General features: G+C 41.5%; 1 protein-coding gene across 1 annotated transcript in view; it reads left to right on the plus strand.

Annotated features, from left to right (window-relative positions):
• The window catches only part of LOC125892415 (rho-related GTP-binding protein RhoA-D), a 33,504-nt gene that overhangs the window by 14,458 nt on the left and 5,459 nt on the right, over positions 1-13,587 (plus strand). The window contains exons 2-3 of the mRNA XM_049582427.1: positions 7,038-7,193; positions 11,306-11,426. Of these exons, the coding sequence (XP_049438384.1) occupies positions 7,038-7,193; positions 11,306-11,426 (277 nt within the window). The remainder of the gene's footprint in view (positions 1-7,037; positions 7,194-11,305; positions 11,427-13,587) is intronic.

Below are 13,587 nucleotides of genomic sequence, written 5' to 3' on the forward strand. Positions count from 1 at the left end.
AAGTCACTAAAAGAAAGGAAGTGAGGAAGGTTAAATGGGACAGAAATGGCGTGGGAAAATCCACAGAACACATTAAGCACCTGCAGATCTTCACCTAACATATCCTTGTCATGTGAACTTGAGCTGCCAGCAGGAAGTGCTGACTGTGTGTTAAGAGCATACAAATAGATAGTTTATGAGTTTATATTAAATGCAATGAGACTAACACAGTTCACTGGTCCACAGCTTAACAGGTGGCAACTCACCTTGACATAGGTCTTACCTATAGTTAACACTCATATATTAGATATGATCAATATATCCTTATTAACAGGCTATGTACCACAGTCTTTTAAGGTAGCTGTAATTAAACCTCTACTAAAAAAGCCCACCCTGGATCCAGAGGTGTTAGCCAACTATAGACCAATATCTAATCTTCCCTTTATGTCAAAGATCCTTGAGAAAGTAGTCGCAGACCAGCTGTGTGATTTTCTCCAGGATAATAATTTATTTGAGGAATTTCAGTCAGGATTTAGAGTGCATCATAGCACTGAGACAGCTCTAGTTAAAATTACAAATGACCTTCTGATTGCTTCAGACAAAGGACTGTCTCTGTACTTGTTTTATTAGATCTTAGTGCGCCGTTTGACACAATTGACCATCAAATTCTGCTGCAGAGACTGGATCACTTAATTGGCTTAAAAGGTTCAGCACTAAGCTGGTTTAAATCTTATTTATCTGATCGTTATCAATTTGTTGACGTTCGCAATGAACCATCCTTACGTACTAAAGTTTGTTTTGGAGTTCCGCAAGGTTCTGTGCTCGGACCAATCCTGTTTACTCTATATATGCTTCCGTTAGGTAACATCATTAGAAATCACTCTATAAATTTCCATTGTTATGCGGATGATACTCAGTTGTATTTATCAATGAAGCCAGAAGAAAGCAATCAATTAACTAAACTCCATAATTGCCTTAAAGACATAAAAACTTGGATGAGCACCAATTTCCTGATGTTAAATTCAGACAAAACTGAAGTTATTGTTCTTGGCCCCAAACAACTCAGAGACTCTTTATCTGATGACATAGTTTCTCTAGATGGCATTGCTCTGGCCCCTGCCACTACCGTAAGAAACCTCGGAGTAACATTTGATCAAGATTTGTCTTTTAATTCTCATTTAAAACAAACCTCACGGACTTCATTTTTTCATCTGCGTAATATTGCGAAAATTAGGCCTATCCTGACCCGAAAAGATGCAGAAAAATTGGTCCACGCTTTTGTTACCTCAAGGCTGGATTATTGTAACTCTCTATTATCAGGTAGCTCTAGTAAGTCCTTAAAAACTCTCCAGCTAATTCAGAATGCAGCAGCACGTGTACTAACAGGAACTAATAAACGCGATCATATCTCTCCTGTTTTAGCTTCTCTGCACTGGCTCCCTGTAAAATCCAGAATTGAATTTAAAATCCTACTGTTAACTTATAAAGCTCTAAATGGTCAAGCTCCATCATATCTTAGAGAGCTCATAGTGCCATATTATCCCACCAGAACACTGCGCTCTGAGAACGCAGGGTTACTCGTGGTCCCTAAAGTCTCCAAAAGTAGATCAGGAGCCAGAGCCTTTAGCTATCAGGCTCCTCTCCTGTGGAATCATCTTCCTGTTACGGTCCGGGAGGCAGACACCGTCTCCACATTTAAGACTAGACTTAAGACTTTCCTCTTTGATAAAGCTTATAGTTAGGGCTGGCTCAGGCCTAGTCTGCCGGAGGACCCCTCTATAATACACCGGGCCCCTTCTCTCCTTCTCTCTCTCTCTCTCTCGTATCCTATTACTGCATCTAGCTAACCCGGCCATTCTGGATGTCACTAACTCGGCTTCTTCTCCGGAGCCTTTGTGCTCCACTGTCTCTCAGATTAACTCATATCACAGCGGTGCCTGGACAGCGTGACGTGTGTGGTTGTGCTGCTGCCGTGGTCCTGCCAGATGCCTCCTGCTGCTGCTGCCATCATTAGTCATTAGTCATACTTCTTCTGTTATTATACACATATGATTATTGTCACACATGTATACTGCCAGGTATTAATACATACTTTCAACATATTGTACCGCAGTAACCAGAACTATAACTATAATATTATTACTTCCATTAATGTTGTTGTAAGATACTGTCATTACCTGCATATCTCTCTCTCGCTCTCTCTCGCTCTCTCTCTCTCTCTCTCTCTCTCTGTGTCATATGGATTACTGTTAATTTATCATGTTGATCTGTTCTGTACGACATCTATTGCACGTCTGTCCGTCCTGGAAGAGGGATCCCTCCTCAGTTGCTCTTCCTGAGGTTTCTACCGTTTTTTTTCCCCCGTTAAAGGGGTTTTTTTGGGGAGTTTTTCCTTATCCGCTGTGAGGGTCTTAAGGACAGAGGGATGTCGTATGCTGTAAAGCCCTGTGAGGCAAATTGTGATTTGTGATATTGGGCTTTATAAATAAAATTGATTGATTGATTGATTGACATTGTCAGGCACATTTTGTGTAAAATCTGACATTTCTATTGATTTAAGGGGCTATATGTGATACTCAGAGTGAGTTAGTTGTCTCTACACAGTTCTCAACATGGAGGTGGTTAAACCAGCAGCTAGCAGCCAACAGTGCTACCTCTATTATAGTGCTAAACAACATCAAGAGTGCTGACAGAGCTAACAGTGCTGACCAGGGGGAACCAGAGGGGGGGGTGCCACACTTCCGTGATGATGATGCTGTCTCATTAACTGCCTCATGTCTCATTTGCTTTCCAAAGTAAATCCTGTCTTGCTGCTGTATTAATGCTCTGAATGGTGCATACAGAACTTTTAATTGACATGATGAACAGGCTAGTAGTTTGTTTAGTTTGTTCTACTCTTTGATGTATTTGTTTAGCACGTATTTTGTCTATCAGAGAACTCCTGCACACTGTCTTGTACACTAAATTTATTAGGAACAATGTTGAGACGTTCATCAGGTTCTTTGTTCTCCTGTATTTAGCCCATGGTCTTCTACTATACACCTGTTTACCAACAAGCATTCCCACATTTTTAATTTTGTAATCTACCCATTTAATCTAACTATGTTTTGGGATAGCGCTCTTCTTCAGTTAAGTTTTGAATGAATCACTAAATAATATCGTTCTATCTGATCAGAGTCCAGAAAGAAAGATATTCCATTTATAATCACTTAGGATGAAGAAAAGCAGCAAACCCTCAGATTTGAGAAGCTGGAATGATGTCATGTTTGACATGTTTGCTTGAAAATGACTTAAACTTTATATTAACTATCGTAATTGTTAAAGATCACTTTTCTTTCAATCGATTGATAGATTGATTGGCTAAACATTTCAGGTCTATTTGTCTTACTTTCTTAAACATCTCTCAGTGGACTGCTTATTTCATCTGGCTGGCTTCTCAAAGATTTGAGCAATTGTCAAGACATTGACAAAACATGATCACATTAACAGAAAAGTTTAACTTTTGTCCTATAAATAGTGCAGCAGTTTAACTTTGATATTACATAATAACTTCCCTAAAAAGCAGATGGTTTATAAGTGTGGCCTATATTTGTGTGAATAATACATAACCATATATTTATTGCTGTTAACAGTTCATGCAACACTTAAGGTTTAGCAAAATAAACCTTAACATCAGGTCTGATAAAGGGAAGAACTCCTTGTGCCTGTTTCTGTCCTTGTACTGGCACAGTGTGCACACACATTAGTGCAGAGTGAAGGGGTCATTATCCCCACCGGCACCATGTGCTGCCACTGTGATAGCAGACAACATGCTGTGAGAGATATGATCGTCAATAAGCTACATGATTCTGATGATTTTTTTCACAGCACAAGATCTGCAGGACTAGCCCTGTTTTCTGAAGCTTTCTGGGGCTGCGTGGTAGCTTCCACTCACTTGTGTGTGTGTGTGTGTGTGTGTGTGTGTGTGTATGTGTGTATGTATGTGTGTGTTTGTCTTCCCTCTGGCAGTGACAGTATGATGTATGGAGTAGCAGCAGCCTGCTATCACGGAGAACAGGTGGCTCTCTCTCAAGACAAACTGACAACACAGTGGCCTGATTTAATGTGTGGGAGAGAAAAGCAAACTGAACAATTGTCTTTTGATTTTTGTGGTGAGAATGGAAGCTGAGGCCAACACAAGCTAAGAGAATCAAATGAATGATGTAGAGATGCTCGTTTCATTGTTGAACATACACAAACACCCGGGCTCATTGTCTTCTTTTAACAAAGCTGAAGAAAATATATCCTGCAAGGTGTCTCTTAAATTACTTGAATAAATAGTTTTGATCACTCTGCATAGAGGAGCCACCGTGCTGCCTGTAAGACTTTAATTGGCTCTAGTTTATGTGAATATTTTGTATCAACAGGACCTTCTAAGGCCACTCACCGTCCGTCTCAAAGAAACCAACTGTTTATTCACATAAGCACAGCGAAACTCTGTTTACCTCACACAGCACCAAATTACTCTTACCAGTATATGTGATGGGTTTTGACCTCTTTGTGTATTTGTTCTGTGGACAATGAAAAAAGTACCTTTACAGGTGCTTTCATTTTTGCTTTCTTGGGTCACTCCTTGTTTTCCTAAACCTGCTATAAATTACTTTTTTGGCCTCATTGCAGAAGAAACAAACTTTAAACACAACACTGACATTATCACCTTTTAAGTTGATATGCCGTACTTATTGGCGAACAGTTGGTAATTTACACACCCAGTAGATAAAAGAGCAGCACCGAATAAATTCAATATTTTCTCTCCTTTAGGAGAGGTAGTAGGTTTGGGTATGGTTCACATTTAAACCAGTATCAGCACCGCACCCAAAGGTACTTTTTTTGGTACTTCCTCTGTAACAACAAAAAAGTAAATGTAGTTATACATTGTAAAAATTTCTGAAGTTCAACATTTTCATTTAACTTTTTTTTTTTTTTTTTTTATTAAGATGTATTTCTTATTTATGTTGCAGCTTTTCCTTTGTAATTACGTATCTTACATTGCAGTGAGTGTTGTCCTTGTTGCGTTTTGAAAAGTGTAACCACACGTGACTGCTTTCGGCTCGCTGTTGCCCTACGTGTGCTGCTCTCTGGACAGAGTTACTGTGGTAACAACTAATGGGGTTCCTGAGTAAAGACTTAAGAGCCAGAGAGCAGCACACTCTGATCCCTTCATTTTGCCCAGCAGCTGGGGAGCAAGACACTTTAAGTTCTTGGATATTGATAGTGGCACAAGCCTATGGCATTTTATATTGTATAAATTAGCCTAGCAGCTAGCGGACAATCTACTCATATGAATCCAGGGACAACAGCAACATTTAACAAAGGTAACGTTACAAAATTCAGCTCCATTTCTACTCACAAGGTTCAATGACAAAACAACTGTCTTGTACTGAAAACGTTTTCCAAACAAATATAAGATGCTAATGTTATACATTGTATAAATTAGCCTAGCAGCTAGCAAACTTTTCCTCCACTCATATGAAGCCAGGGACAACAGCAACATTTAACAAAGGTAACGTTACAAAATTCGACTCCATTATAACTCATTAGGTTCGCTGACAAAATATCTGTTGTATACTAAACACGTTACAAATGTATATATAAGATCCTAACATTATTAGCACAAGCCTATGGCATTTTACATTTCATATGAAGCCAGGATAAATCACACAAGACTTAAAATGCTGTTTTTGTGGAGGTTCATTGTCGTCACAATTTATTGTTTCTTAAAAGTGAAATAAAAGTAGCCTAACCAAAAGCTTTGTTTCCACTGAGGGAAACCGTTTCAGCCTATAAAAACAGACAGGAGGTCCACATCACCGTGACACGTAGTTACATTTCTGGGGAGGTGCACATCAGGCTATGGCACAGGTACGGCGATGATATGACGCAGAAGTATAAATGGTGCCGACATTTGGCACAGATGGTTTAATGTGACTTGGCACTTTGTAATACCAACAGAGTTCGGTCGCTACACATAAATTACTCAGTTCGGTTCCTCAAACTTAGCAGTCGTGTACGGTGCGTTATAAGACATTTTCACTGAAATCAGCTAAAAAACAACACTGAAGTGGTGACAGTAAATTAAAACAGTAAAAGATGCAACAGTGAGCTGAAAGTACAGCTGAGGAGAACTGCAGTGTCAGGTGATAATTTTCTGAGGGCTCATCACTACATTCACATACAAGTCATCATGTGATCTACTGGTAATATAAAACCATTGATTATAGTGTAAAATGATTATGGTGTATTTCTCCACTACTCATCAGCTGTGATTTGGATGCTGTGTGTGTGTGATGGATGGCGGAGGCGTAGGTCTTTGTTTTGGTCCAGGTAGTCTCAGGCCGGTGAAAGCTGATGCTGCTGGCAGGCAGCCAGCACGTTGTCTCATCACCTACTGCCTTCTCTCCATTATTGTCAGCTTGTGGGAGATGGCTATTGATCCGTGTGTGTTTGAATGTGTGTGTGGCCGTATCTTTCTCTGCCAAGCCACGTTTCCCTCACATATACACACCTTTTAGGGCTACAAGCAGAAAGAATGGGAGAGAGGATTGCGTGCAATTCAGAGGTGTCAACGGAAACCAGTCCAAGCAGTAGATCACAAGGCCACAGGAATGTAGAAGTGACACATTAAGGATCGTTTTTAATGCGATTGTGTCAGAGGCCATGCGTGTGCAGCAGTGTGTTAGAGCACTGACGCTGCAGCATTACCAACACTGTGGCTCTCCTCCTGTTCCCTTCCCTCCCACTGCTTTTCCAGGCCAGCACTGAACCCTCAGCCCGACTCTGTTTTTCACCTCACACACAGGACGCAGCCCAGGAAAGGGAAGAGGGTGCGGCTCTGAAACAGACTTCGATCATCTCTTTTTCCCCCCCTTGCTCTCTCACTCTTACTATTTCTGGTTGCATTGTTTCACCTCCCTCCTCTCTCTAAAGAAAGTTCTCACCAGTTTACTGACTGACTGGTTCATGACATGCATCTCAGTTTTTAATATATAGACTCACCAAAGTGTATTCTGTTTGTTTAGATGGCAGCCATCAGGAAGAAGTTGGTGATAGTTGGGGATGGTGCGTGTGGAAAGACCTGTCTGCTCATTGTCTTCAGTAAGGACCAGTTCCCAGAAGTCTACGTCCCCACTGTGTTTGAGAACTACATCGCTGACATTGAAGTTGATGGCAAACAGGTACTTTATATTTTGAATTTGTTTGTGTGCATGTTCACATTTACCAGAGCTTGCTCACAGTTCAGTTCACAGAGTAAAATGATCTAGTTAAATGTCATTGTTCATAATACAAATTGATTTATTTATTTTTCTTATCATGTTTGTTTGTTTTTATATATTTTTTTTTATTGCATTTTTATTTCTGGTAAAGGTTGTGGGAGGGTGGTGGGTGTGGTTGTTGCTCACTGTGTTGCCCAGTAACTGGCAAAATTTCAACAAAAATATATTAAAAAATAAATAAATTATATGAATTTTGAACAAAGTTCACAGACCCCAAAAATTCAATACATTTTTTCAGTTGTAATTTTTTTTTTTTTTTTTTTTTTGTAAAAATTTTTTTTGTTTGTTTTAAATCATTTTATTTATTTATTTTTTGTTTGTTTTGATACAGTTAATCTTGTGATGATCATCGTTTACTCACAGATATTCCCCACCCCTGGTCGGGTGCTTCAACTTAATGTGTCGTTTTAAATTTGCTGCCGATTTAGCCGATGTTCTGACTTGTTTTTCAGACTGGGCGGGCACAATTTGCTAAAAATTTTTAGAGTTTTAGAGTCTGCGTTGATTTGTTTATAAATATCCGTCAGATATGTATATTAACTGGTTTCAGAAACAAGATTGAGGTAGTGGAAGTGGTTTCCAACACTTAAATCTGCCCTAGATTCCAAGTGAGCCCCGACCCACACTTATCATGAAGTGGAAGATGAAATTTCCCAGAACACCTTGCGAAGTCAGCAACTTTGGCAAGTTTTGGAAAACAATTTGTTACTGTACGATCGGAATGTAGGCTATACAAACGACAGATGGTTGGACTAGCATAAACTCATCAGCAACTCTGTTGAACATAGCGTCAAAATATTTTAACAAATTGACTTACCCGAACAAAATCAATCAGAACTAGCAGACGTCGTAGGCGGCTCCTGTTTTCAGCATGTCTTCTCCGTTGATTCATCAGACGGAGAAGAGTAAACATAGCACACGCCACAACACAAGCGCTGGAGCCAGCATTTTCAGACCTGAATGACTACCAGTATCTTGCGCTGCTACTACGCGTGTCGTATGCCCGCATGTCAGTCATGCCGATTTGCATGAGGTGGTGTCTCATTTCTTAGGGAAAGATCTCTACCCTAATATTTCTCACTTCCCTCATTAAGGGTTATCTCGCAAACAAGGGCACTCAATACCAAGTGGAAGATTTAAGGGGTAGAAATGGGATTGGGCCTAAGTAACTAAGTAACTCTGTTCTTTGCATCAGAGCGACTGTAGTGAATCATAATTTCCCCTCAGGGATCAACAAAGTATTTCTGATTCCGATTCTGATTCTGAACAACTGTTTGAGACCCAAAAAAGTCAAATTATCCAGTCTTTCACAAAAAGCAAAGATTAGAGAATACCCCAAGATTCATCTCATGACCTTAAGTCAGATTTATCTTGCTGCCCTTTGAAAGGGGCCCAAACAATAGGTCAGAAACCTCTGTACGTAACTACCTGGTTGTGTATAAAGTGGGTAAAACTAGCTGCACCTCGATCAGCTACAACAGCAAAATGTTGCTTACACGTTGTTCCATCAGTATTAACAGTCTAATTGTGGCATATATAATAAATATGTCAGTCCCGGGAGACGTTTTTACTGCAGAGTGAGTCTTTTTATTTTCAACACTGTGAACACATTTAGTTAATGATATTTGGATTTGAATGCAGGAGTTGTACTAGTAATGAAGTACTTTTCCATTGTTGTATTGGTTCTTGTACTTGAGTAAAGGATCTGATTTTGTCTGCTGATCATTAGAAACATTCCTCAGAACAGGAAGGTTTATGTGACACCGAAACTGCTGCTGTAACGGTAACAATGTGACCTCATTGGCCCTGCTGGTCTAGAACCACGTGCTGCCAAGACTGGTGGGGATAAGTGTGTATTGTAAGCAAATCCTTGGGTCTTTTCATTGTTATAAAGCAGCAGACCTTCAGCCAACAACAGGAAATGGACCAGTGCCACCTTCCTGCCCAGTGTTGAAACCACCCCCTCTTCATACATCATGACTAATGTCCCATTTCCTGTTTCCTGTGCGGTGTAGTACAAGGTTGACTGTACTCCAAGGCTCTCAGCTGTGATAGGCAGATTTTTTTTTTTTGAAACTGTATTTTGTGTAGTGAAATATTATTCAGGAAGTCAGTGTTCAACTCACAGCTGCTCCCTACTCGTCATTCTTTGATTTGTGTAGTTAAAACCAAGAAAAGACGAGATGCAGGCAGCAGATGAGGCCGACTCCTGACAGACACCTAGTGGTAAAAGAATTGTAAAGCAGCGGAAATGGACACAGGTTTGTCATGGTGTGGTGTTGCACACTTTCCCGGACAGAAGATGTGGTACAGCTCAGTGTACTGCCTCATGTATTATGGAAAATGCCAGAAGGCAGTGTGGCAAGCCAGTCTAGCAGTGTGTCGGCCAACAAGCAAGACTTGGCAGGACATGAGTGCAGGGAGACGTCAGAAAAGTCCAGATGAACTCCAAACACATACTGTAGTAGCTCGCTTGTTCTTCCCTGCTCTTTTAGGAGACATTTACAGTCTAAAACCACATGAGGTATGCACGCAGTGACACTTCTAGGCTACACTCCGACATGGTGCTTTAAGGCTGCAGTCTAGCATGAGCTACAGACCTTGCTGAGCTTTTTTTTGCTGGGCATTTGTTTTTATCTAGAGCAGGCCAAGCACTCTGGGACTGCTAACAGTTTGATTAACAGCCTAAGAAAATCCCGTGGGAACCATCTCCACCTCTTGGGAGTTGCTTTTTAGGCCTGATAGGAATTGTTTCAAATCCTCTTGTTCCTTCCGCTTTCTAGTCTGGCCCCGACCAAAACACGAGGCGCACTGCTCTGCCTTTTTTGTTGAAGCCTGCCCTGATCAGACAGAGCGCTTTTTGCAGTTTGCTACATCTTTTTTTTTTCTCCGAATTGTTGCCAGGCAACCACAGAATCACCTGTCCAGTTTGCTGTGGGGTAAACTTGCAGAGCTGTACCTTAAATTCTACACAGGGAGAGGGCACTTGGGGACTGGACACAGTTGAATCTGAATATTTGAAGTGGTTTAAATATTCATTTTCTTCAGTACTGATAGTGCAAATGTTACTTTACCGCTGTCTCTTCTCTCCAGCAGCAAGTTGACACACTGCCGCGGTGCCCCCCATAGCCCTGCCTCCTGTCACTCACTCTCTCTCAGTTTAAGTCAGTTTAATTCAAAGGGGCTTTATTGGCATTGGAAAACTAAGTTTACTCTGCCAAAGCAAGTGTGAACTGAAAACAAAATATGGACGTAGAATAAGTAAACCATCTACTTGAAGAAAGAAATGTGGCAAACTTTTTCAACATCAGTTTTTCCTCCCGGTATCGAAAATGGCATCAAATATTGATACTTTTAAAGGTATTATATTGAAGTAAGAAGTCCCAGCATCGTGACAGTAGTGTGGATATACAGTATAAGACCCTCAGACAGAGGTGAAATCACAGGGACGACATCCAGCTGGTCCAGGAACTTCGCATGGATGATGGTCGGTTCATTTTAGGATGAGTCAAGATAGCTTTGACAATCTGCTGCCAACCAACAGGCCTAATTAAGTCTGGTAAAGTGTTAGAAAGTAGTTGAGACTACAGTTTGTTTAGATACGTCTTGCAGCTTGCCGAAGGTGACAGTGAAAGTGAGCTAGTGTTAGCTTAGCACAAAGCGCCACCACAAATGGCTCACCTCTCAATTCATCTGACTGAACCATGGGGAGAAACACCAGTGATATCAGGCACTTCTCTGCTCAGAAATGAAGTGTTCTCATCTTGAGGCGTTCAGGGCAGTACTGCAAAAATGTGAGGCACAAAAAGCAAAAGGCTTCACTTTCATGGAAAACGATTACAAGCTGCTAAAACACTCCTTTACCTCTGCTCTTGTTGCCCATCTTCTCTTTGTTCCCTATCGCTGTCATGACATGGAAATATCCTACCTTACTTTAATAATTTAGCTTAAACTGCATTCCTCGCCAGCAGCCACTTGCATCACTTAATGTTCTTTTTCTCCCTCTCTCCCAGGTGGAGTTGGCATTGTGGGACACAGCAGGTCAGGAAGACTATGACAGACTGAGGCCTCTCTCCTACCCAGACACAGATGTTATCCTCATGTGCTTTTCCATAGATAGCCCCGACAGTTTAGGTAAGGCTGCATACAAATTGCTTCCCACTTAGCAAAACCGTATTTTTTGTGAATCCAACTCTGACATCACAGCAGCGTTTAGTGTCCTTGAGCTCATGAAACTTGACACAGAGAGAATTTGATTAAAACATTGATATAAATAATCAAACCTTTGTTTTTGACCTGTATAGTGGTACTTCAGTGAGTAATTGAGAAGAAGCGGGACGAAACCCATGTATGGATTCAACCCAGACTAAAAGAAGACAGAAAGTACAGAGCTTGCATGTCGCACTGATACTCAATATAGGCAAATAATACCTGGTTGGGAGTTCTCTCTGAGTGTCGAGAACCATTTGCGCCGGAAAAGCTAAAATCCAGTGTTTCCCATGCATTCATATATTTGTGGCTGCTCGCCACGACATCAGCATTTCCTGCCACATTGATTTTCTATTTTTGGAGCTGGACTGTTAGGAATGCTGTTGACATGTAGACACCGATCAGCCAAAACATTAAAACCAGCGGTGGGTGAAGTGAGTAACATTGATCATTTTGTTACAATGCAATGTTCTGCTGGGAGACATTTGGTCATGGCATTCATGTGGATGCCACTTGACGCCCTTCAACCCACCCAAACACTGCTGTGGGCTAAGTGACCCCCCTCAGGGCAATGGTACTCCCCGATGGCATTGGCCCCCCCAGCAGGAAAATGAGCCATGCCCCACCACAAAAACTGCTCAGGAATGGCCCGAGGAACGTGACAAAAAGCTAACGGCATTGACCTGGCCTCCAAATTCCCCAGATCCAAATTTGATCGAGCATCCATGGGACGTGCTGGTACCTCGGAGGTACCCCCAATCAACGTTGGGCCTCCCTGAATCGGACTTGTCTCTGACATGTCAAGACATGGACCCATGACCTCTCGAAGGTGTCCTGTGGAGTCTGACACCAGGGGTGTTGGCTTCATATCATTTAAGACCTGTCAGTTGTGAGGTGGGGTACCAGCACTTCTGAAGATGCTTAATCAGATTGGGGTGTGGGAGATTTGGAGGCCGGGTTGATGCCTTCAGCTTTTTGTCATGTTCCTTTGGCCATTCCTGAGCCGTTTCTGCTCAGGTGTGTGTATATATATATATATATATATATCGGTGTATATACCTTTCTTCCGTTATTCAGAGCACCACACTGTCTGGGCACAGATGGGGCACCAGACCACCAGGTGCAGTAAAAGTGAAACTTAACTGTTTATTATCTCATATACATAGAACACTCTTCACAAAAGTGTTCTCATGTCAGTGTTGTACATTGTTTTTCCAAACTACTTCAGATGTAGCCTCACACCCCACGGACCAGTGCTTGTCAAAAAGTTTGCTTTCACTCGCCTCTTCAGTGGCTTCTCCTCTAATCCAATGATCTGGTCTGATAATTGATCAACTGGTCAATTCCCCACCCTCTCAAGAAACTACTGCAGCTTGTTTTTTCATGAAGTTTTTGGACAACAGAAGCGGGGAAAGTGGTTTTAGGTCTGCTTTAAGCCCAATCCCGACTAGAACCCTAACGCGAAGGGGTGGTTGACGGCTGACCGCATTTTTGCCCCCCTTCCCTGACTGGCCTGTAACCCAAGACCACAAAAGACTTAAAATTTATCCAAGTGTTTAGACCGGAGAGGGAAAAAAGGCAGTGAACAGTTCACCTCTTCCCTCCTGTTCTGTGTGTGTGTGTGTGTGTGTGTGTGTGTGTGTGTGTGTGTGTGTCTGTCTTGGGGCAGCTGTACAAGCCTCCTCCAGCACATAATAACTGGGTACAAGAGTTCTGCCTTCGCTTTACACAGACCTGCAAAAACCTCAGAGTTCAGAACACAAAGACACACACACACAAAATAAAGGTAGCTGATCCCCCCTTTCCTTCAGTTCTGTGGGAAACACTGTAATCATTTTTTATGTACAGATGCAGGAAGGCATTTCAGCAAATGTTCCATTAAATGTCCGCATTTTCCACCACAAGGAAACTCGTCCGTCAGTGCAGTAAAACCGATCCTCTCCATAGGTTTTTGCCTTCTCATTATTTATGTATTTTTCATTAGAATTCCCTGTTCGCTGCCTGTGCGCAGACTTCATGCAATTAATGATCCATTTTATGAAAACCTAATGCTCATTCAGATGGTGTTTGTTCATGAGTGTGATTA

The sequence above is a fragment of the Epinephelus fuscoguttatus genome, linkage group LG7, assembly GCF_011397635.1.
Source record: "Epinephelus fuscoguttatus linkage group LG7, E.fuscoguttatus.final_Chr_v1".
Classification (NCBI taxonomy): Eukaryota; Metazoa; Chordata; class Actinopteri; order Perciformes; family Serranidae; genus Epinephelus; species Epinephelus fuscoguttatus.